Source organism: Squalius cephalus, assembly GCF_949319135.1.
Source record: "Squalius cephalus genome assembly, chromosome: 9".
Classification (NCBI taxonomy): Eukaryota; Metazoa; Chordata; class Actinopteri; order Cypriniformes; family Leuciscidae; genus Squalius; species Squalius cephalus.
In genome coordinates, this window is record NC_137130.1 from 36,428,703 (window position 1) to 36,450,944 (window position 22,242).

The 22,242-nt window shown below is 40.1% G+C and overlaps 2 protein-coding genes and 1 long non-coding RNA gene across 11 annotated transcripts in view; 1 reads left to right on the forward strand and 2 right to left on the reverse strand.

Moving 5' to 3' along the window:
- osbpl6 (oxysterol binding protein-like 6) overlaps positions 1 to 10,889 on the forward strand; it is a 65,150-nt gene extending 54,261 nt beyond the window's left edge. For 5 of the 8 annotated variants that reach the window (XM_079880558.1, XM_079880560.1, XM_079880557.1 and 2 more), the window contains 7 exons: positions 1,173 to 1,236; positions 1,322 to 1,400; positions 1,540 to 1,684; positions 3,512 to 3,656; positions 4,667 to 4,793; positions 5,363 to 5,485; positions 6,972 to 10,328. In XM_079880558.1, the coding sequence (XP_079736684.1) occupies positions 1,173 to 1,236; positions 1,322 to 1,400; positions 1,540 to 1,684; positions 3,512 to 3,656; positions 4,667 to 4,793; positions 5,363 to 5,485; positions 6,972 to 7,080 (792 nt within the window). In that variant the 3' untranslated portion in view covers positions 7,081 to 10,328. Of the gene's footprint in view, positions 1 to 1,172; positions 1,237 to 1,321; positions 1,401 to 1,539; positions 1,685 to 3,511; positions 3,657 to 4,666; positions 4,794 to 5,362; positions 5,486 to 6,971; positions 10,501 to 10,765 lie in introns of those variants that run through there. The other 3 variants (XM_079880562.1, XM_079880563.1, XM_079880556.1) reach the window with 2 other exon arrangements.
- LOC307164146 lies at positions 10,494 to 10,741 on the reverse strand. Its single transcript, XR_013822223.1, has 3 exons — positions 10,716 to 10,741; positions 10,618 to 10,652; positions 10,494 to 10,527 (listed from the first exon to the last, which is right to left on the reverse strand). It is a non-coding gene; the product is annotated as an uncharacterized lncRNA (long non-coding RNA).
- Positions 10,890 to 12,419: 1,530 nt separating the features above from the next.
- On the reverse strand, positions 12,420 to 20,297 carry prkra (protein kinase, interferon-inducible double stranded RNA dependent activator). Of its 2 annotated transcripts, none has more exons than XM_079880591.1 (8): positions 19,942 to 20,297; positions 19,472 to 19,662; positions 19,286 to 19,367; positions 19,128 to 19,194; positions 18,121 to 18,238; positions 17,940 to 18,034; positions 16,370 to 16,532; positions 12,420 to 15,240 (listed from the first exon to the last, which is right to left on the reverse strand). In XM_079880591.1, exons 1-8 carry the CDS (start codon positions 19,953 to 19,955, stop codon positions 15,083 to 15,085), a joined length of 888 nt encoding a protein of 295 aa, XP_079736717.1. In that variant the 5' UTR covers positions 19,956 to 20,297; the 3' UTR covers positions 12,420 to 15,082. The 2 variants fall into 2 exon arrangements, with proteins under 2 accessions (XP_079736717.1, XP_079736716.1); XM_079880590.1 differs by lacking the exon at positions 19,942 to 20,297 and adding an exon at positions 19,758 to 19,914.
- Between the last annotated feature and the right edge of the window lie 1,945 nt (positions 20,298 to 22,242).

Consider the following 22,242-nt stretch of genomic DNA (forward strand, 5'->3'; position numbering starts at 1 on the left):
ACATTGGTCACGTGATCAACAGAAAGCTGCTGGGTTTGAAAGTGACGTCTGTGTGAGCTGTGCTTCATACATCTCTACACTAATGATAATAGACAATGCACATTTTACCCTTAACCACATCTTTAGACCAGTAAGCAACTTCCTAGCTACTAAAAAACACAGGGCTCCAGACCAAATGGTCGCATTTTGTGACTTTTTTTCCTCCTGGTGCGATTAAATTATTTTATTGGTCGCACTGTTGCCACCACCACATTGCCCAACTGAGAAGAGCTGCCATTTCTGTTATGAGTTATATTAAATGGCAAACAAAACGGAACGAAACCGTGCTTCTCGTTTGAGCTGCGCCGCATGGACTCGAACGAATATTAGACAGAGAGGTTTACTCAATCACGCGACACTGTTACTACACGACAGGACTGATGTGGAAACCAGGAGAAACAAGTTAAAGAAGGCTTTTCAATCCACAAATCACCAACGTTCACCATGGATTTAATGTATTAACACTTACTGTAACCATGGCGTTGTAGCAGAAATAGTTGAATGTTTGTACACTTTTAATTTCAGGGTTCGTACAACCTTTTAGAGTTGCTTCACGTTTTCCAGCACTTCAAAGCTCTAAATATTATACAGGTTAAAGGTTATTTTTTAATGTGATGATCAAAAACATTATTTGTTCATCTATCAAAGATGGTCACAATGTAGGAAAACGTACATGTGGCAAACAAACGCTTTATTTTAAAATAAAAAAGAAATGAAATTATCACGATAACCAGTAGATGGCGGCAGTACTGGCTTACTTCATCTCCCTAATATAGTTTTTTTTTTTTAAACATGTTTTGCTTTTATATTTAGATATTGTAAAATCCCTATTATAAAATATGAAATCATCAAGAAATCCATTTGTCAAAGTGCAACACTTTTTGAAAAAGTCACAAATTCTCATGAAAAACAAAAACTTCAAATTGCAAAGAATTGTGAACACCGAAAGTAAGTAAAGAGCGCTTCTTTTATCATCACTGAAGCTATAGCTATCTTTTGCTGACTTACAAGCTCTGGTATTTCTTGCAGGACGTGCAGATCTAGTTATTATTCATTTCTCTGGATTAATTAATGCTAATTCCTGCTTCATTAATGAACTTGAGCGAGTGATTGTGTTTCCCATCTGTGTTCAGGTGAGCCACCATCCGCCCATCTCCGCCTGTCACTGCGAGTCGCAGAACTTCACCTTCTGGCAGGGTAAGACTGATGACACCTGTGCTTTTGCTCTCAAAGCCTTTTATCATCACACTCAAGTGTGTGTGTGTGTGTGTGTGTGCTTCAGACGTCAGATGGAAGAATAAGTTTTGGGGGAAGTCTATGGAGATTCTTCCCATCGGAACAGTGCATGTCATGCTGCCCAGGTACAGTCTCTCTCTGTCTCTCTCCATCGTTTATCCATCTTGAATCAGTCCACCTCCATCTATCAGTCGTTCTGTCTCCTCCTCGTATCTCATCACTGATTGGCTCCTGTAACTGACAGTGTGTTTTATCGTGTGTTAGTTATGGTGATCACTATGAGTGGAACAAGGTGACGACGTGCGTCCACAACATCCTGAGCGGGAGAAGGTGGATCGAGCATTACGGAGAGGTCACGATCAAAAGCACTCGCAACACCACCTGCATCTGCAAGCTCACCTTTATTAAGGTACATGCACTTCTGCAGCGTCATGCATCACAGATATATGCACCATATCTCAGCTAGGGGCCTCAGCGAACTTTCAGGAGGCCCCAATAAGTCTTAAAATTATTTAAAGGCTATTTTTAAGGCTCATAATTTTGCTTTGGAGACTCCTACATGCATCTCAGGTCAAAAAACTTTCATTTTCTAATAATATCCACAGCATCATCAGCTCTTTTCTCACAGTGTCTGAAACGGTTGGATAAATGATTCAGTCTCACTAAACCCCTCCTTTCTGAGAGTCTACTCTGCTCTGATAGGTCAGATGGCCCAGTCTGTTGTGATTGGTCTACTCTGCTCTGATTGGTCAGATGGTCCAGTCTGTTGTGATTGGTCTACTCTGCTCTGATTGGTCAGATGGTCCAGTCTGTTGTGATTGGTCTACACTGCTCTGATTGGTCAGATGGATCAGTCTGTTGTGATTGGTCTACTCTGCTCTGATTGGTCAGATGGCCCAGTCTGTTGTGATTGGTCTACTCTGCTCTGATTGGTCAGATGGATCAGTCTGCTGTGATTGGTCTACTCTGCTCTGATTGGTCAGATGGCCCAGTCTGTTGTGATTGGTCTACTCTGCTCTGATTGGTCAGATGGTCCAGTCTGTTGTGATTGGTCTACTCTGCTCTGATTGGTCAGATGGCCCAGTCTGTTGTGATTGGTCTACTCTGCTCTGATTGGTCAGATGGATCAGTCTGCTGTGATTGGTCTACTCTGCTCTGATTGGTCAGATGGATCAGTCTGCTGTGATTGGTCTACTCTGCTCTGATTGGTCAGATGGCCCAGTCTGTTGTGATTGGTCTAGTCTGCTCTGATTGGTCAGATGGCCCAGTCTGCTGTGATTGGTCTACTCTGCTCTGATTGGTCAGATGGCCCAGTCTGTTGTGATTGGTCTACTCTGCTCTGATTGGTCAGATGGTCCAGTCTGTTGTGATTGTCTACTCTGCTCTGATTGGTCAGGTGGATCAGTCTGTTGTGATCGGTCTACTCTGCTCTGATTGGTCAGATGGTCCAGTCTGTTGTGATTGTCTACTCTGCTCTGATTGGTCAGGTGGATCAGTCTGTTGTGATCGGTCTACTCTGCTCTGATTGGTTGTGATTGGCCCAGTCTGTTGTGATTGGTCTACATAACAGCTTAGAAAGGAGGGCCTTCAAATATGGACAAAGGAGTCAGAACGGGTGAAAATGCTGAAATGAACAGAGCAATGTGTTGAAAGCTCTACAGACTGACAGTGTTGAACATCACCAGGGGAATAAACCTACCAATTACTAACTTCTAGTTGTCCCTGCATTTTCACTTGGTTTAAGAAACAGTATTTAAAAATATTTATTTTATATATATATATATATATTAAAATGTAATTTAGTCCTGTGTTGAAATTAGAAATCATTTAAAAATGATTTAGACAAATTGAACAGCAGTTTCATTAACAGCTGTAAATAAAAGATTCCTGCAGTAAGATCAGCCAATAGGGGGATGGACACTGCGTTGTCATAGTAACAGTACGGTACACGGCTCCCTCCAGAATCCCCACTTCACATCCCAGGAGTCTTTCCCTTTGGATCTAGTGTAAGGCATTGGAATAATCACTTCCAGTCAGTGTTCACTCTATATTTGCTACAGAAAACCATATGCGAATTATTTCATAATCATATCATGACTCAGAATGTAAACGTCTACATATTCCCAACCCTAATCAGTGTGTGTGTGTGTGTGTGTGTGTGTGTGTGTGTGTGTGTGTGTGTGTGTGTGTGTGTGTGTGTGTGTGTGTGTGTGTGTGTGTGTTTGTGTGTGTCCAGGGAAACTACTGGAGCTCGAATGTGAATGAGGTGCAAGGATGTGTGATGGACCAGGAGGGGAAAGTCGTTCACAGACTGTTTGGGAAATGGCATGAGGGTCTGTACTGTGGAGTCCCACCTTCAGCTAAATGCATCTGGAGACCAGGTACACACACACACACACACGCACACACACACACACACACACACACACACACACACACACACACACACACACACACACACACACACACACACACACACACAGGCAATGTTCCCTCAGATTGATTTTCTTGCTGAGCAAAGCTTTTCTCTATTTGTTGGACATTTTGGCCACCTGAGCAAAAACATTCTTTACCAGACCTGTACCGATACTAACAGTGGTTACATCAAGCAGTTGTAACTTTTAACTTTAATGTGCTGTTTCTATTTTATTTGACCCTTGATGTAACATAGCTAATATTAAATCATACCGTTGTGGAACAGTAACCGCTGTCACAGTTTTCACTGAAATATAAATCAGCACAATTGTTTTCAACATATTAGATAATAATCATAAATGTTTCTTGAGCATCAGATCATCATATTATAATGATTTCTGAAGGATCATGTGACACTGAAGACCGGAGTAATGATGCTGAAAATTCAGATCACAGGAATAAATTACACTTTACCATATATTCAGTGATTTAACATTGTAATTATAGTTTTCATTATATTTCACAATATTACTCTTTTATTGTATTTTTGATCACATAAATGCAGCCTTGGTGAGCAGAAGAGACTTCTGGAAAAATATGAATAAATCATACCGACCCCAAACTTTTGAACAATAGTGTTTTTTGAGTTTTGAAAGAAAAAATGTGGGCGTTTTGCCTAGAGTCAATAAATAACTACCCAGACACTGTGGCAAAACGTTCATGGGTAAACACCACTCACCTCTAAAATCTGCTGTAATTTAATAAAGTACAGTGTGATGGCCAGAAGGAAATACTCACGAAGATTAAATGGTCTCATTTCAGCAGCTATTTGCAGTTATGGCCCTTCACAACGCAACAGAGGACAGTAGTTATGATGTCTGAGAGTGAGATGTGTCTCGGCTAATGCTCCTCTTACAGTGCTGATTCTGCTGGGTGTAAATGAGTGTTGTGTGTGTGTGTGTGTGTGTGTGTTCAGGGTCCATGCCCACAGATTACGAGCTGTACTACGGCTTCAGCAGGTTTGCTGTCGAGCTCAATGAGCTCTTCCCTGAGCTGAAGGAGCTGCTGCCACCAACAGATGCTCGATTCAGACCCGACCAGAGGTACACACACAGACACACACACACACGCACACAGTGTCTCATCTGATGTTGCACACAGCCTCACAAGAAAAACTCACTCTAGAAATGAATTCAACCTTGTTTTGAAGGATTCCAGAAAGCTTTTCTTTGTGATTGTGTAGGAAAACCTGAGCTTTTAAAGACTTTGAAAGGTTTGACATTGTTGATGTATTTACTATTGAAACGCACATCAAAATAATGCATGTTTGAGCTGTTTTACCTTAAAGCAATATATCCTAAAATATGTCAGTGTCATGGTTTTGTCTCAAAATGCTCACCAGTAATGTTTTTTTTTTCTAAGGCACGTTTATAAATGTTACTTAAATGTCCTAAATGAACTAAGACCTAATCCTGGCTTAATCTAAGCCCTGTCTGTGAAACCAGGCTCTAGTCTTTCATGTCACTTTGTAATTAAACTCTGTTTTTAAGTGTATTTTTCTGCTCCTTAAGAGAGTTTCTTGCTTAATTCACCTCTTTTTTGTTCCTCGTAAACACTGGAACAAATCTGAGTAATGATCTGTGGTGAAGCTGTGGGTTAATGTGTCTCACAGGTATCTGGAGGAGGGGAATGTGCAGATGGCGGCCGCTGAGAAACAGAGGATCGAAGAGCAGCAGAGAAACAAGAGGAAGTGGCTGGAGGAGAACAACATCAAATACCAGCCGCGCTTCTTCAAGTCAGTGCTCTCTTTACACACACCTTCTCTCTGAGTCGATCTGTTCTGCTCTCAGGTTTAATGAGGAGTCACCCGTTTCAGAGGCAAAACTCATCAATTCAAATTTATGGAAAATTCCTTTCAATAAGTGGAATTAGCATGTGATTAATAGGTTAGATAAAATACAATTAGACCTACATCGCAGTTTAAATTTTAAATTAAAAGATCATGCCTCCATGCTGATATTTAATAGCTAGTTATTATAGCTAATAAAGTTTTAAATATGTATATTTTTCTTAAACAAACGCATGGCTTTGCTTCAGAAAGCCTTTATTAACCCCCGGAGTCATATTGATTACTTTTATGATGATAGATGCACTTTCTTTTGAGCTTCAAAATCTCATTCTCCATTCACTGCCATTATAAAGGTTATATTTTTTAATATAACTCTGATTGTATTCGTCTGATCAGTCTTACATTTCCTTATCAAATTAGACCAATCTACATGTTTATGTAACTAACTTAAAGGAGTGGTATAATGCCCTTTTCACAAGATGTAAAATAAGTCTTTGATCTCCAAAGAGTGTGTATGTGAAGTTTCAGCTCAAAATACCCCACAGATATTTTTATATAACATGTTAAAATTGTCACTTTTTGAGGGTGAGAAAAAACGCAAAGTTTTTGTGTCTGTCCCTTTAAATGCAAATGAGCTGCAGCTCCCGGCACAGAGGGCGGAGCTTCAACAGCTCCTGTGTTGTTTTACCTCACACAGACATGCACTGAGAATTTCAAAAACTTTTAGCCTTTTATGTTCAAACCGGAGGCGGACAATAATGGAGAGACTCAAGAAGAAGTGACAACATGTAGAAGCAACAGGACATTTCTGAATGGTTAGTTGATGAATTTATGAAGCTGATGTGTAGTTATCTTCTAGTCATTGATTAGCATATTCTGTCTTGATAATCTATAAATCGTGTTCCGGGGGCGGGGTTTATGTAAATTTTAGGGTTGGTGATGTCACTAACCCGGGAGGAAGCTCGTGTAGTCTCTACCAGCCGTTTGTTGTAGTCCTTAAAAAAACTATTTCTGTAAAAGCAAATATCTCCCTTTGCTTTGAACTTTGAGTGTTGTAACTTTGCAGATGTTGTTTATGCGCAAACAGCAACATTACACACTAACTAAAGTTAGAAAAGTGAAATCATAATCAACCACCCCTTTAAAAAAGTAATGTACAGTCTTAAAGAAAAAAAAATGTATGACTAACTTCTAAGACTAGTCTTAGCAATTTAAGCAACTGGCGTCAGGTGTAAGTGCTCTCAGTCTGGTCTTTTTAACCTGTGTCATATAAGTCATATACACCTAGGAAAGCTTGAGGGCGAGTAAATCACGGGATCATTTTCTTTTTTGGGTGAACTATCCCTTTAAATCGGATCACGCAAGATGGATAACACCAGGTGTAAATGCTCTCAGTCTGGTCTGTTTAACCTGTGCTTCCTCTGTGTAACAGGAAGGTTATGGACAGCAACCAGAGGGAGAGATGGGTGTCCAACAACACATACTGGGAGCTGCGCAAGGACCCTGGCTTCCTCAAACTGGAAAACCCTCAGCTGTGGTAGATCCCGATGCCTTCACTGCACACGCTCACTATGCAGGACAGGACTTCCCTCGAGATTTGGGATTTTATCTCCAGAAATGGACTGAAGGTCTGAGAAACAAAAGACTCTCCGCATCACTTCGCCAGGCTCCGCCTCCATGGCAACAGAGAGAGCTCTGTTGTCACGGCAACAGTGGGAGTCGGAGAGCTGTCCACATGAAGCCAGTTGTGCTTATGTTCTTGCCTTAAGAAGTCGCTTCTCAACAACAAAGTTTTACGCTTTTAGTGAAATTCCCTCAACTTCTTGGTTTAGATGGATTGAATTTGCTCTTGGTTACATTCTGCATGTGTAGACGCCGGCAGCTTTCTCCTGCAATATGTTACACAAACTCATCAGAGCTACATTTAGACCGTTTTAGTGGTATTTTTGTAAACGACCAAAAGAAGGGAATTGCTTTGGCAGTGAAAGCCGTGCCATGATCGATGCGTTTCGTTGATGAAGTCAACCTGTCCCTCCTGATGTTCAAAGGCAGCCGTCAGAGGGGCGTTTCAGTGTTCGTTTTATAACCCACCTCTCAAATCCATCCAAAGAATCAAGGCTGAAAGAGTTTCTGTGCGCAAAACCACAAGAGGAACCGGCCCTCGCGCTCTCCTGTATCTCTGTAGCTGTAGTTGTACATTAGCACTTAAAGACGAAGCGTGACATCTAGCCAAACTCAAGGAGTGAGTTCTTTCCAGACAGGTTATCCACAGGTCAGTGCCCTGCTGAACAGATCATTACAGGTTGTTTCGCCCCAAACTTGCGCCGTTGGTTGAACCAGAAGTCAGGCGAACGAAAATTAAATTTCTGTCATCACGCTGAACCTGTACGACTGTCATTCATGAAAACCGAGAGGTTTCGTCCCTCCATTGAAAGCTTTCTAAACTTAAAGGCACAATATGTAAGATTTTTGGATAAAAAATATCCAAAAACCACTTGAACAATGTTGTATATTTTGTTGATTTGTTTCTTGCATTATCCCAAATGTTTCTAAGAATGTTTAAATCCAGAGAAATAAGCAGTTTCAACCGGGACACTATCAGTGACACCAAAGACGCTTTAAAGGTGCAGTGTGTAGATTTAAGTGGCATCTAGTGGTTCGTTTGTGAATTGCAACCAAAGACTCAGCCCTTCCTTTCGAAGAAGCTACGGTGGCCAAAACAGGACAAACATGTCGTCTGAGACAGCAGAGAGTGGCCAGTCAAGCAACAAGGTTTCTTTACAAAGATAGAATAAGAAATTATATTTACTTAATTATTCAGTAAAACGATAGGTTATCGCGAATATTATTGTTACTTGTTCATCATTGTGTCAGTGTTTTATATGCTGACTTTAGGGAGCATATGCATGCTAGTTAGTACAAGGTAAGAGTAGTGAAGCAGCTAAGTTAGCTAATAGTAAATAACTACGCTGTTCAAACACCACAAAGAAGAAGAAAAACAACAGAGTTACGAAACGCGCTCTGTAGAGAAGTTTGTCCGTTTAGGGCCACTGTAGAAACATGGCGGCGCAAAATGGCGACTTAACGTGTAAGAAGACCCGTGGTGTGTGTAGATACAAATGGTTCATTCTAAGGTAATAAAAACATAACGGTTCATTAAGTAAGGTCTTTATACACCACTCAAAACATAGTTATGTATATTATAATGCATTTCTGACAATAGATCCTCATAAATTATACACACTGCACCTTTAACATATTATGTGTTTTATTATACAGGTGAGCAACTGTTTAGATACATTCATCGACAGAAAACTAATAATTGTTATATATAAGCTCAACACAGTTAGTCTTTTTGTTTAAATCTTGTTTTCTTGATTTCCCGTGAGTACCATGTTTTACCATGCCTAATATCGAGCTATCTCACTGCAGTGTGCAACAAGTGTCTCATATAGTAGCATTATAATAACTTTCATCACACTCAAATGTGTCTAATAGGATAAAACAGCGCTGCGTTTCCCCACATACATAATGCTCCACTGCTCTCGAGACGTGTGTCGCGCTCATCTCTCGTTCCGCTACAACGGCTTTCGTAACGTTAATAAATATTTAATACATTACCGCTCATCCATGAATATGATTTCTGCCGTATTCTCCACCGGCTGTAGAGATGAAGACAACAACTCCCATGATCCCGCCAAATCAAGTCGTCATCAAGCTACACTTTTGAATAGCGACCTCTAGTGGCGGGAAATTACATATTGTGCCTTTAAAAGATCCAAAAAGGCGTCATAAAATGAATCTATATGAATCGATCGCTTTATATGATGAACAGACTTGAGTCTTTTATTCCGAAGCTGATGCACGGGGACCAATGAGGTTTGTTCTAGCGGTAATTGAACATTAGGAAATCCAAAAAGGCTTTTATTGGTTAATCCAAGTCTTCTGACGGGATATGATCACTTTTTATGAAGAACAGATTTAATTTAGGCATATGGATTATTTTGATGATGCCTTTATGACCTTTTTGGATCCCTGATTTTTGGTTACCTGAACTTTCAATGGACGGACAGAAACGGACAGGTTTCATTAAAAATATCTGAATTTGTGTTTCAAAACTCGAAGGTGAACCAAAGCCTTATGGGTTTGGAACAACATGAGGGTGAGTAAATGATGGCAGAATTTACATTTCTGGTTGCACTATCGCTATAGAGCGGTGCAGGTGTGACGTCACTTTGTAGGACAACCGGCAGTTCATCACACTGGTTCCCTCTAGAAAAAACTCAAGAGGATTTTCCCGTAGGCTTTTGGATTATTGCTGAAAACAAGCTCTGTGATCAACAAAACTTTATATTTACACGGTTTGTCCATCAAGATAATTTGCACAGATGAACACAACTTTAATGAATTTTGAAGCCTAAATGCAGTCGCCAGAAGTAAAAGCTAAAGGTAGGATATAACGGACTACACCACGGTCCCACAAATGCAACGTCACCATCACTAACTCTTTCAGTTTTTAACTAAAAACATTTTCCCAGAACGTTTGAGTTAGAATAGTTTTTAAGAGCACAATTATAAGCATAACGCTGCTGTAAAGGCGGACTGAGTTTATCTGTTCGTAGTCCCTGTTCCTCTGTAGTCACATTAAACCACTTGTTAGCAAATGCCTTTTTCAAGACACGCAACAGCTTCAAAAAATCATGAGTGGGGTAATACTGATGTCTTTTTATGTCGTAGAATAAAACATGAAAGTGTCTTGAACCTTGTTTCAGCTATTTAACCAAAACCACATTCAGAAACCCATTGACTTCGGGACTATGTGCTAAAATTCAACTCGCTTATGCGTTTGACCTACAAAGTGATGTCATACCTGCACAACTCTAACACTTGAATGACCCGCAGACATAAACACTGCATATCTAATCATAAACTGCACAACAGAGGCCTCTGCTGGCCCTCCAGTGCTCCTGCATACTACATACTTCAGGCTACTGCATACTACATACTATAGTTCAGCGCTCCTACATACTGCATACTTCAGGCTACTGCATACTACATACTTCAGCGCTCCTGCATACTTCAGGCTACTGCATACTACATACTTCAGCGCTCGCTGCATACTACATTCTATAGTTCAGCGCTCCTGCATACTACATAGTTCAGCGCTCCTGCATACTACATACTGCATACTACATACTTCAGGCTACTGCATACTACATACTTCAGCGCTCGCTGCATACTACATACTATAGTTCAGCGCTCCTGCATACTACATACTTCAGCGCTCCTGCATACTCCATACTACATACTTCAGGCTACTACATACTTCAGCGCTCCTGCATACTACATACTTCAGGCTACTACATACTGCATCTACATACTTCAGCGCTCGCTCCTGCATACTGCATACTACATACTTCACTGCTCCTGCATACTACATACTTTAGTGCTCCTGCATACTACATACTTCAGGCTACTACATACTGCATCTACATACTTCAGCGCTCGCTCCTGCATACTGCATACTACATACTTCACTGCTCCTGCATACTACATACTTTAGTGCTCCTGCATACTACATACTTCACTGCTCCTGCATACTACATACTTTAGTGCTCCTGCACACTACATACTTCAGCGCTCCTGCATTCTGCATACTTCAGGCTCCTGCATACTACATACTTCAGCGCTCCTGAATCTCAGACCGGAGCAGTGTGTGTCATACATACTGCACACTATTATATATTATTTCATGTAGTGTGCTACATTTGCACATGACCTCACCTCTGGTTTAGTTCAGTTAAGTCCAGTTTTCATCTTGGATATAAATGTTATATTTTGGATTAAAATTGTATAAAAAATTGTATGTCTGAGTAAATACTACGTCAAGACGGAGGTGTTCAAAATCTGGGGTGAAGTTTGCAGTTAATCTGTCCCAGAAATGAAAAGTGAAGTCAGACGCAATGCATTGTGGGATATGTCCCATTCTGTGTGCTTGGGTTGCAACTGGGTTCTGAATTCAGAACCGCATGCTACCATACCACTCTTACCATTCCAAGCATATAAAGACATGGTAGACTTGGTAAAAGTAGTACACTAGTATGTAGTTCTGAACCCATACTGAAAACTAGCATGCTGTGCTAACTGCAGAAGTGCGCTGCTATAGTGTGCCACTCTGAATAACATACTACCAATTACTGTTTCTGCTGTGTAATGGACTCATTAGTTGAGTAAACTTCTAAAAGTACAGATAATCCTACACAGACTGCATTAAAAATAGAATTGTTATTGCCGAGATGAAAACTAGATACCACTTCCTGAATTAACCATACTAAGTTAAATCATGTGGGCAGAATATGTGTTTTCCACACTAGTTTTAAAATAGTATAGTATGCAGTATGTAGTACACTAGTATGAACGGCCATGTTTTTACATCTGATCAAACACAAACATTCAAACAAATTCAATTTCAGCATTCAATTTGACTGAGCAGATCTGAATGTTTTAATTTCTTAGATAATTGTAAAGAAAGATTGTTATTGAAATGTCAGTAGATTTTTTATTTTATTTAAAAAAGTCGAAAAACAGTGTTGTGGCAGTGACCGAGATGGTCTCACTGTTCGAGGTCTTCACTGTGCCTTAACGCATATGAAACCATATCAACACACACAGCTCTATTGAAGATTGTTGGATACAAGCGTCTGAGTTCTGTGACGAATAGGCCTGTGTGCGTCTACAAGACTGTGTGTTGAGTTCATATATTGCAGATGCTTCGTGATCCTTGTGTTTTCTGTTAAGACGCTTCTAGACTGTCGCCGAGAGCTCATCCGACTGAATGTTTCTGACCTGAAGTTTGCAGAGAAGATCATTTTAGACGTATCGAGGGGAAGTAACAGCAGGTCCTCTGAGGGAAAGACACTGTAGTTTCCCACCGTTGCATGAAAACATGTCACCGCCTGCCAATGATCTCTGATGCCTTATTAAAATGTGCGTTTCATTTGTATCTCCTCCTCCTCATATCTCCGAGTCGTCCTGCACTGTGTGTGGGAGTCTCACTCGCGAGTTCAGCTTTCCTCTGAAGAAGAACAACAGCTCGTGTCATTAGGACACGCTCCAGACCTGCTGTTTCACATTAAATACATGCTAAGAAATACATATTTATGTTCCAAGCCGTGATGTGTGTCCCGTGTCCATTATTTATGATCAATCTCTTTAAAAAGCTCAAATTAAAGAGGTAATGCGAGGAGGACGGGCCATTCGTCACTCAGCGCTTTAATCAACAGCATTAATGCATTATTGACTGGACAAAGTCAATGCACTATTCTGCCTTTTAGACTTTTTTTTTTTTTTTTTTTTGTATTATTTTTAGTGCTGGGCATCGATTAATCGCATCCAAAATAAGTGGTTGTTAACATCATGTATGTGTGTTTACTGTGTATAATTATTTTGTAAATATACACATGCATATATTTAAGAAATATTTGCATATACTTTACATATATTTATACATGACTTATATTACATATAAATGCTAACTATAAACAACACATTTTTCTTATATATTATGTAAACAAAAACTTATTTTGGATGCAATTAATCGTTGCCCAGCACTAATTATCATACATTGTGATTATAGCTCGTCCAGTCTCGGTCTCTAATGCATATGTTGTCAAATATTTCAACGAGACATTCAGACATCTCCGGAAGGAATGCATATCCACCACTGATCTATATAGAATGTCATTATATAGATCAGTGATATCCACACTTTAAAAAATGGCTTTATTACTTAATACATAATTCCATAAAACGATTTGTGAAATATTAAAGCCATGTAGACACCCACTTACCACATATTAAATATGTGGCCTTATATATAGGCCTACTTATATTTAGATTAATATTAGAGTCTGGGTTACTTGTTTTTGCTACCATCTAAATCACACAAATAACACACACACACACACCAGCGGTGGATCTTCCTCAGTTGTCATCAGTTTTGGTTTGTCTTGCGCTGACCAGTTACACTTACTCACACTGACACCATGCAAACATAAAGGTTTACAGTAACGGATCTGATGCAGTTTTCGTAGTGACACAAGATAGGTTTATTCCGTGTTTCCTAGAATGGGCAGTTTGTGTGATCATCAACATACAGTGGCATGTGCCACTCAAATACAGACGTGCCACAAAATGACTACATGTTTGAACAATATTACCGATTTGTAAATAAGTTTGATTGATATAAAAAAAAAAACACACACACTAAATTAGGCTAGTTATTTAGGATTTTGCGTCACAATTACGTCAGTATAGCTGCTGTCAGTCACTGCTGGAGGTGACACAACATTCAGTTAAAAAAATGCCAATGCCAATATAAACCCAGATCTACCGCTAATAAACACAGAGCCAATGGCTTCCGTGCGGAAGATGCCACTCAACGCTAATATCGCGTATAGCGGCTAATGAATCAGAAAATAGCTTACTCCTGCTTTACAAAGTACGGTGGAGACATTATTATGATCACTAGATGGCCACACCGTACACCATACTGAAGAACTTGATTATCAACCCAACACTGCAAAGCTGGTCTAAGCGTTCCCCGCAGAAGATGCTGAGACTATTTCAGCAGTGCATTTCTTAAAGGGTTAGTTCACCCAAAAATGAAAATGCTGTCTTCATTTACTCACCTTCATGTCGTTCCAAACCCGTGACACTTTCGTTCTTCTTCAGAACACAAATGAAGATCTGATCGATTTCTGCTCCTCCATTGACACTTTGATGCTTCAAAAAGTTTATAGAGATCGTAAAACTATCCATATGAATTGAGCGGTTTATTCTGAAGAGAAATTTTCTGAAGAGACTCTATCACTTTATATGATGAAAAGATTGAATTTAAGCTTTTGTTCACATATAAACATTCATCAACTCACACATCAGTTGACGTTTGATGCGCAACAACCAATGAGGTTCATTCTCGTTACGCAGCACGTTTGAGCTTCAGCAAAAGCAATCATGACTTCAGAAAATTTGGACTATACTGCTTTATTCATATGGATTAGTTTTACAATCTCTTTATGAACTTCTTGAAGCGTCAAAGTGGTAGTTGTGAAGCTGTCAGTGGATGGACAGATTTCATTTAAAATATCTTCATTTGTGTTTTGAAGATGAACGAAAGTCTTACAGGTTTGGAATGACACACTGTAAACCTATTAATATGGTGTTTACAATTGATTTATTAAGCAAAAAAAAAAAAAAAGAAAAAAAAAAAAAGACCTTGGTCAGGTTTGATGCAGTGGCGAACACTTTCTATTCAGTATTCAGTTCATCTGACTGAATCCAGTTTGAGGTTTAGTGTAAATAAATTACCATTTGGATGTAAATGAAGCACTTTGCCTCATCCAAAAATAAACTCAGGGTTGTGACCCAGAAATGGATTTATTTTCTGCATAGAGCCGCGTCTCTGACAGCAGAACGGCCCGGGTCAGCCACTCCACACTTCAGAGTTCAGCATCTCCAACTCAGTGCAATGCAGTCCTGTTGTTAGTGTTTATTAGCGACCATCTTTATGTACTGCAGGGCGTTGTGTGCGGCGGCGTTGTGGGCGTTACTGCTGGTCATGCCGGAGCCGTGGCACACGGTCACCGGCCGGGTCGACAGCTCAACCAAACACTGGTACTGCCCGTTCACTGTCAGCTCGTCTGCAGAACACACACATACAACACTTCCAGCTCTTAAAGGAGAAGCTCACTTTAAAATGAAAATTAGCCCATGATTTACTCACCCTGAAGTCATCCTAGGTGTAGATGACTTTCTTCTTTCAGACGAATACAATCAGAGTTACATTAAAAATGTCCTGCCTCTTCCAAGCTTTATAATGGCAGTGCATTGCAACCAACAGATTGAAGCTCAAAAAAGTGCATCTATCCATCATAAAAGTGCATCTGTCCATCATAAAAGTGCATCTATTCATGATAAACGAACTCCACACGGCTCCTGTGGGTTAATAAAGGCCTTCTGAAGCGAAGCGATGCATGTGCATGTTACAAAGAAAAGTTTTATGATGGATAGATACACTTTTATGATGGATATCTGCACTTTTATCATGGATTGATGCACTTTTATCATGGATTGATGCACTTTTATGATGGATATCTGCACTTTTATGATGGATAGATGCACTTTTATGATGGATATCTGCACTTTTATGATGGATAGATGCACTTTTATGATGGACAGATGCACTTTTATGATGGATATCTGCACTTTTATGATGGATAGATGCACTTTTATCATGGATAGATGCACTTTTATGATGAATATCTGCACTTTTATCATGGATAGATGCACTTTTATCATGGATAGATGCACTTTTATCATGGATAGATGCACTTTTATGATGGATAGATGCACTTTTATGATGAATAGATGCACTTTTATCATGGATAGATGCACTTTTATCATGGATAGATGCACTTTTATGATGGATAGATGCACTTTTATCATGGATAGATGCACTTTTATCATGGATAGATGCACTTTTATGATGAATAGATGCACTTTTATCATGGATAGATGCACTTTTATCATGGATTGATGCACTTTTATCAGCTTCAAACTGCTGGTTGCAATTCACTGCCATTATAAAGCTTGGAAGAGTCAGAACATTTTTAATAAAACTCTGATTGTATTCGTCTGAATGAAGAAAGTCATATACACCTAGGATGACTTCAGGGTGAGTAAATCATGGGCTAATTTTCATGTTATAGTAAACTATCCCTTTAAGACACAAAACAACACACAGGAAGAAAGTGAGGAACAGGAACGCACCGATGTCTATGTATGCGACCTGAAAGCCCAGCTCCAGCGAGACCTCCAGCAGCATCTGGATGTAGTCTGTGTTCGGGATGCTGAGAGGAGTCATCTTCAGGAGCGAGATCTTCTCCCCCGTCGACTGCCGGAAGCTCTCCACATACACACGAGCAGGGGGGCTCTGGGGAGCACATGACACATGTGATCTGATTTACCACATCATCTAAAGCACCATCCTGAGCTTATTGGTGAGAGTGGGCTCGATGGTGACTCAGTCAGCCATGATTCAATGGCAAAACAATTCCTCATGCTGAAATATTGATGCAACCGCTTGCAAATGCAAATCTCTTATGAATCAAGGTGACGTGTCCAATTCTTCAGGCATTTTTATGATTTAGAGGCTGGTTTTTCTTTGTTACATGAAGGTCACATTGAAACTGCATTGGAAACTTTTTACCATGTCTTTTTGTCATTTACATTTGCTACTTAAAAGCTACTTAAATGTGTAGATCTTATTGTTTTATTCTTATCCCAGAGCCAGGCTTTCAATCCTAAACTATGAAAATTCATCATGAAGACATGAATTATGCTTAATGAAAAGCTGATTAATTACATGATAAAAATGTTCAATCAAAATAAAGTCATGTTTCAGAGTGAAGCGTGGCACTGTTTTCTTCATTCATCGTTATTAATTAGTCACCATGATTAGTCAAGCAAGACACGTTCCTGGGTCAATATATTTTGTTGATCCTGGAGCATTTCTGTCTGAAAATTTAGTCCTAACCCTATCCCAAACCTAACCCTAAACCCACTATAAGTTGTTGCTAAAATCAGAGGGAAATGAAAGGTGAATAACACTGATGCAGAAGCACCTAACCCTGGTTTGTAACCATAACCTTCACAAAAACAAAAACTTGTCCCTCAAATCTGATTGGTTGATTAGAATGTTGATCCAGGATCAACTCGGTGAAATCACGTTCATTGGGATGAATTACAGAAATCCATGCAATTACTGAATGTTTCTTTAGATGTGCACTCCTTAAAGGGATAGTTCACCCAAAAATGAAAATTAGCCCATGATTTACTCGCCCTCAAGCCATCCTAGGTGTATATGACATTCTTCTTTCATATGAATACAATCAGAGTTATATTAAAAATGTCCTGACTCTTCCATAAATAATTGGCCAGAAGCTAGTTATTTTAGTCGATAAAGTTTTAAATATGGATATTTTTCTTATACAAATGCATCGCTTCACTTCAGAAGGCCTTTATTAACCCCCCAGAGCCATGTGGAGCTCTTTAATCATGATAGATGCACTTTTATGATGGATAGATGAACTTTTATGGACTTCAAAACAGAAACGGCCATTCACTCCCATTATAGAGCTTGGAAGAGTCAGGACATATTTTAATATAACTCTGATTGTATTTGTCTGAAATGTCATCTACACCTAGGATGGCTTGAGGCCGAGTAAATCATGGGCTAACTTTCATTTTTGGGTGAACTATCCCTTTAAACCAAAGGACCAATCAAGAATTTTCAGTGAAAGAATCCCAACTCATCTCTGAATGGATGAACGTCACTAACCCACGTGATCTCGGGAGAGCCGGACAGACTCTGCAGTTTTCCCAGCATGCGTTCAGCGGCTGCTCGTCTGGCCAGCTTCTTGGAGCTGCCGGTCCCTGATGAGCAAAAGCACATGACATGGCATCAGTCCTCCTGCGCTCAGCCCGAGCCCGAGGTCTCTGTGTGAAAGAGCTGACGGCACCTGACTCCTCCAGGCCCTCCAGACGACAGGTCACGGTGAACTCCTTCATGTGATCCGGACCCGTCTCCATACACACCATGTACTCCGGCAGACACCACACCCGCTGCATGGCCAGTTCCTCACGAAACACACAACAGTGTTTAAACTCACCATGGAAACAAAACTGACTTTTTTTGTTGACAGAATATTGCAGTATTTATTATAAATGATGTATCTGTGCACATCATTATTTCTTTTTAAATGCATGTGCCCTCATAATCTTTAAAGTCTGCATGAAACAGAAGTTGCGCTCATCTTTTCTTTTCTATTGTGATATATATATCCGAATGAAACAGCTTCTCAAACAAGAACAAATGTGGGCGGGGCTTGATTTTGTCTATGTGGAATTGACCAAAATTTCACTCATCCCTACTATTGGTGAGATTCTGAAGTGTGCATTCGATGGACACTTTACTATCGCATGAGGCCACGGGAGAGGATTTATGAATGACAGTGAAGTTAACTGACACTGGTAGATCACATGATAATGACAACATGGTGGATGTAGTACTTTGAGATTACAATCATACTATATAGAAAATTTTGAAAACTATGCATTCAGACATACTACTCTTTGGCATACTGTTCACACACTACCCAGACAGCAACATAGTGTCGGCCCAGATCCGGTCCACTTGTGGGCCCTGTTGAATCCACGTGTACCAGATGTGGGGCGGATCTGGGCCAACACTATCTTGGCTGGATCCCAGGTGGCAAACTCGAGCCTTGTGGACCTCCTTCGAGTTCAGTGCCGAATGGGACACCCTACGGACTCGTACACTTGGCGAGCATGCGCAATTTAAGGTCACGAGAACGCGAGTCCACATGAAGTGTGCCATTTGGGATCCAGCTATTGCTATCTGGGTATATAGTTGGGAAACAGCGAACGTGGATGCAGCAATACTGTTTCTATAATACTAATAACAATAATAGTTGTGCTTCAAGATGTGAAGAGCTTGATCAGATACCTGCAGTATTCCCACAGGATTGGATCCGTCACCGCCTTCAGGAGAAAGACCATTGTCTCTCTGACCACTGTGAAAGATCCAGAACATTTGGATCAGTGTTAACTTAAGTAATGGATCTATAATGGTTTATATCCCTCTCTACGGTGTGTGTATTTTACTTTGGCTGGGGGTCTCGTTTCAATAATTTCAAGGCGGCTTCTGCAGCGTCATGTTTAGCCGCCTTTTTAGTGGATCCTTGCCCTTTAAGAAAAAACCCCGATTATTTATTAGAATACTAGTGCACACTTTATTATTACTTACTCATACTAGGTGCTATTATAATACTCGTGTGAATAAAAGATGACCTTTGCATGAGACATCTCCTATGGCGACACTGAAGATGAAGGAGGAAGGCTGGTGCGCGTCTCCGTCAGCGAGCGCGTGTATGAGCTCGTACTGGGGCGCGCTGCCGATTTTGATGCCGTATTCGTGCAGGATCTGGATTGGCGTTTTATCCTGACAGCAGACTCGTTGATGAGCCATCGCGACACTGGGACTAGAACAATATGTGTGTTACCTCGTCAGAATAATGAGCGAACAAAGCGCTAAGGACAAATACAGCCCACAAACATTTCAAATGTAACGTTATACGTTAGTGTTGATGTTGAGCACTGCGTAAGAGACACAAAACAACACATCCCGCCCATGTAAAACAGTCTAGCGCCCAACTCAGTCCAAACCGCTGCAGATATTACATTAAACAGACACATATGTGTTGAAATACAACAATTGTTATATGCAGAAGAAAGAAGAAAAGGTTGTATGGGTTCCTTACTGAGAATCAGCCATTATTGCTATCCGTATGCCGCTTCTACTTTGATTGGCACAAACACTGGCCAATAGAATTCCTCTATACTGACTATAAGCCCCGCCTCCCAAACGGTCCTCCGCCAGAGCCCCTCCCCTAGGGGAAGCCCCCAAGCTTAGCTCAAATGCGTATCGTTGTGGAGACTAGAATGTGCCTTTCTTGAGTGAATATTGAGCGGAATATACTGCTTGATCAGCTTTGCCGTTAATCTTTAACATTATTTGCATAAATCTATGGCAAATTTGTCTTGAGAGCCATTCATGTTTGCCGTTTTGCGCAAAGGTTGTGATCTCTCTTTCTATTAGAATCTCGGGCTCCGCCTCTCATACATACGCTTGTGTTGGTTGTAACAACGGCTCTGGTTACCGATCGGTTTCAGATTTAAAGGGACAGTTCACCCAAAAAATTTAAATTGGAAACAAAACCGAACAGTTGACGGTAGGCATTGAATTCCATAGAAAAATTGAATTTTTTCCATTAACTCCTCCACTGTGCCATCAACTGTCTGGTTACCAACATTCTTTAACATATTTTATTTTGTGTTCAACAAAGAGACGGTTGGAACAACTCAAGGGTGAATAAATGACAACAAAAATAAATACATTTTGGGTGAACTGTGCTTTTAATATTAATTTTACTACGGTAAAAGGAAGCTTCGCATTGCATTAGTAACACATTAATACACATGCAATCAAAAATATCTCATTTAAACAATAACAATAAAGTAGCAGTTTGTATTTAAAACAAATACAAACGTATTTGGTACTATGATTTCATTGGCCTTGTGTGGTTTATGGTGGAAGTCCTCCTAATTTTATGTGCAGTTGTATTTCTGTGAGGCTGTGTTTTCCGAGTCTGTACCATAGGTCTGCACATGCTCAGGGCTTTTCTAGTGTCTTATCATTAATATTAATAGGTTGCCATTATTTATTAAAGGTGTGAATGAAAATAAACAGATTCCCTTTTACCTTAAAGGGGACATATCATGCTAAATCCACTTTTTTAGCCCTTAAATGCATTTTGTTGTATATTTTGTGTTTAGAAGTACAGAAAAGTTGAAATTATTCTCTTCAGGTGCTTCGTTGATATCTTTATATTCTGTTTTGGTCATATTTTTCAACCTGTTCCAATTTTTCTGTTATCTATGATGTTTTGTGAACTATTACGTCACAGTATTTGCAGCGGAACTGCCAAATAAGGACATTGACTTCCGGCCCAACACTTCCAGCAATCCGCCATTTCTATTTCTCGCTGGAATTTTGTAGTCCAAGCTAAAAGATGCAGAAGTTACGAGAGGGTAAGTTAAAATGTTCGGTTGTTGGATGTAGTAACCCACACGCTTCATTACACCGTCTAATGTAGATGAACTGCCGCGCTTGTGTCAGGACGCATGTTTAACTGAAAGAACGAGCAGAGAGAGAGAGACCCGGTCGCGCTCGCGCTCACTCTCTCTCTTCAGAGAGGCGAAAGTGTAAACAAGACTTCACCGTCTCCAAACTAGACGCTGTCTTGCTCTCTCTCCCTCGCACATATTAATCAAAATAAATCGACACGGTGGTAAAAGGTCGGAAGACCAAAGTTTCATGTGTAAATACAGTAACACACCATTGCGATACATCCATATGAAGACGTTGTTCTGCAGGTTCGTCGTCTTCATTTTCATCTCGATCCGGCTCCGACTCTTGCTCGAACATGTAAGGCTGGCTGGACAAGTCTTCCGTTGTTGACATTTTGTTAATAACGTGTGAATAAAAAGTTTCTGTGCCGCTAGATAATCGTATCTCTGCTATCAAACTACAAAAATGGCCGAACGGGGTGGAGTTGAACCGAGTGTCACCTCTGCATCCTGGAGAGGGGGCGGGGTATGAAGTGTCTCAATTGTATTTAAAGAGACCGCACCAAACCGAGTTGCTCTCAGACGCACATCAGAAAAGGGGTAGAAAAGGGGCCTGTGGAGCTATAATAATGAGGAATTCAGACCCAAGCATTGCAGTTCCGCTTTATATAGACTACAAATGTATGATTTATATGTAAAAAGGAACGATTTAAAAGCATGATATGTCTCCTTTAAAATTGTAATATTTGCCCAGTGAGTTGCGAGTTACAACACAGTCTCCTCGTGTAGAAACACATGCTTTAGTCCACATTTAAAGTCTCCCGGCCTGTAGTAAATAATTTTATCCCTTAAAACTCATCTTTGACCAAAATTACATAAACATTTTATCCTTGAAAAAAATTATTCATGCCTTCCTTAAAATAGCTTGAATG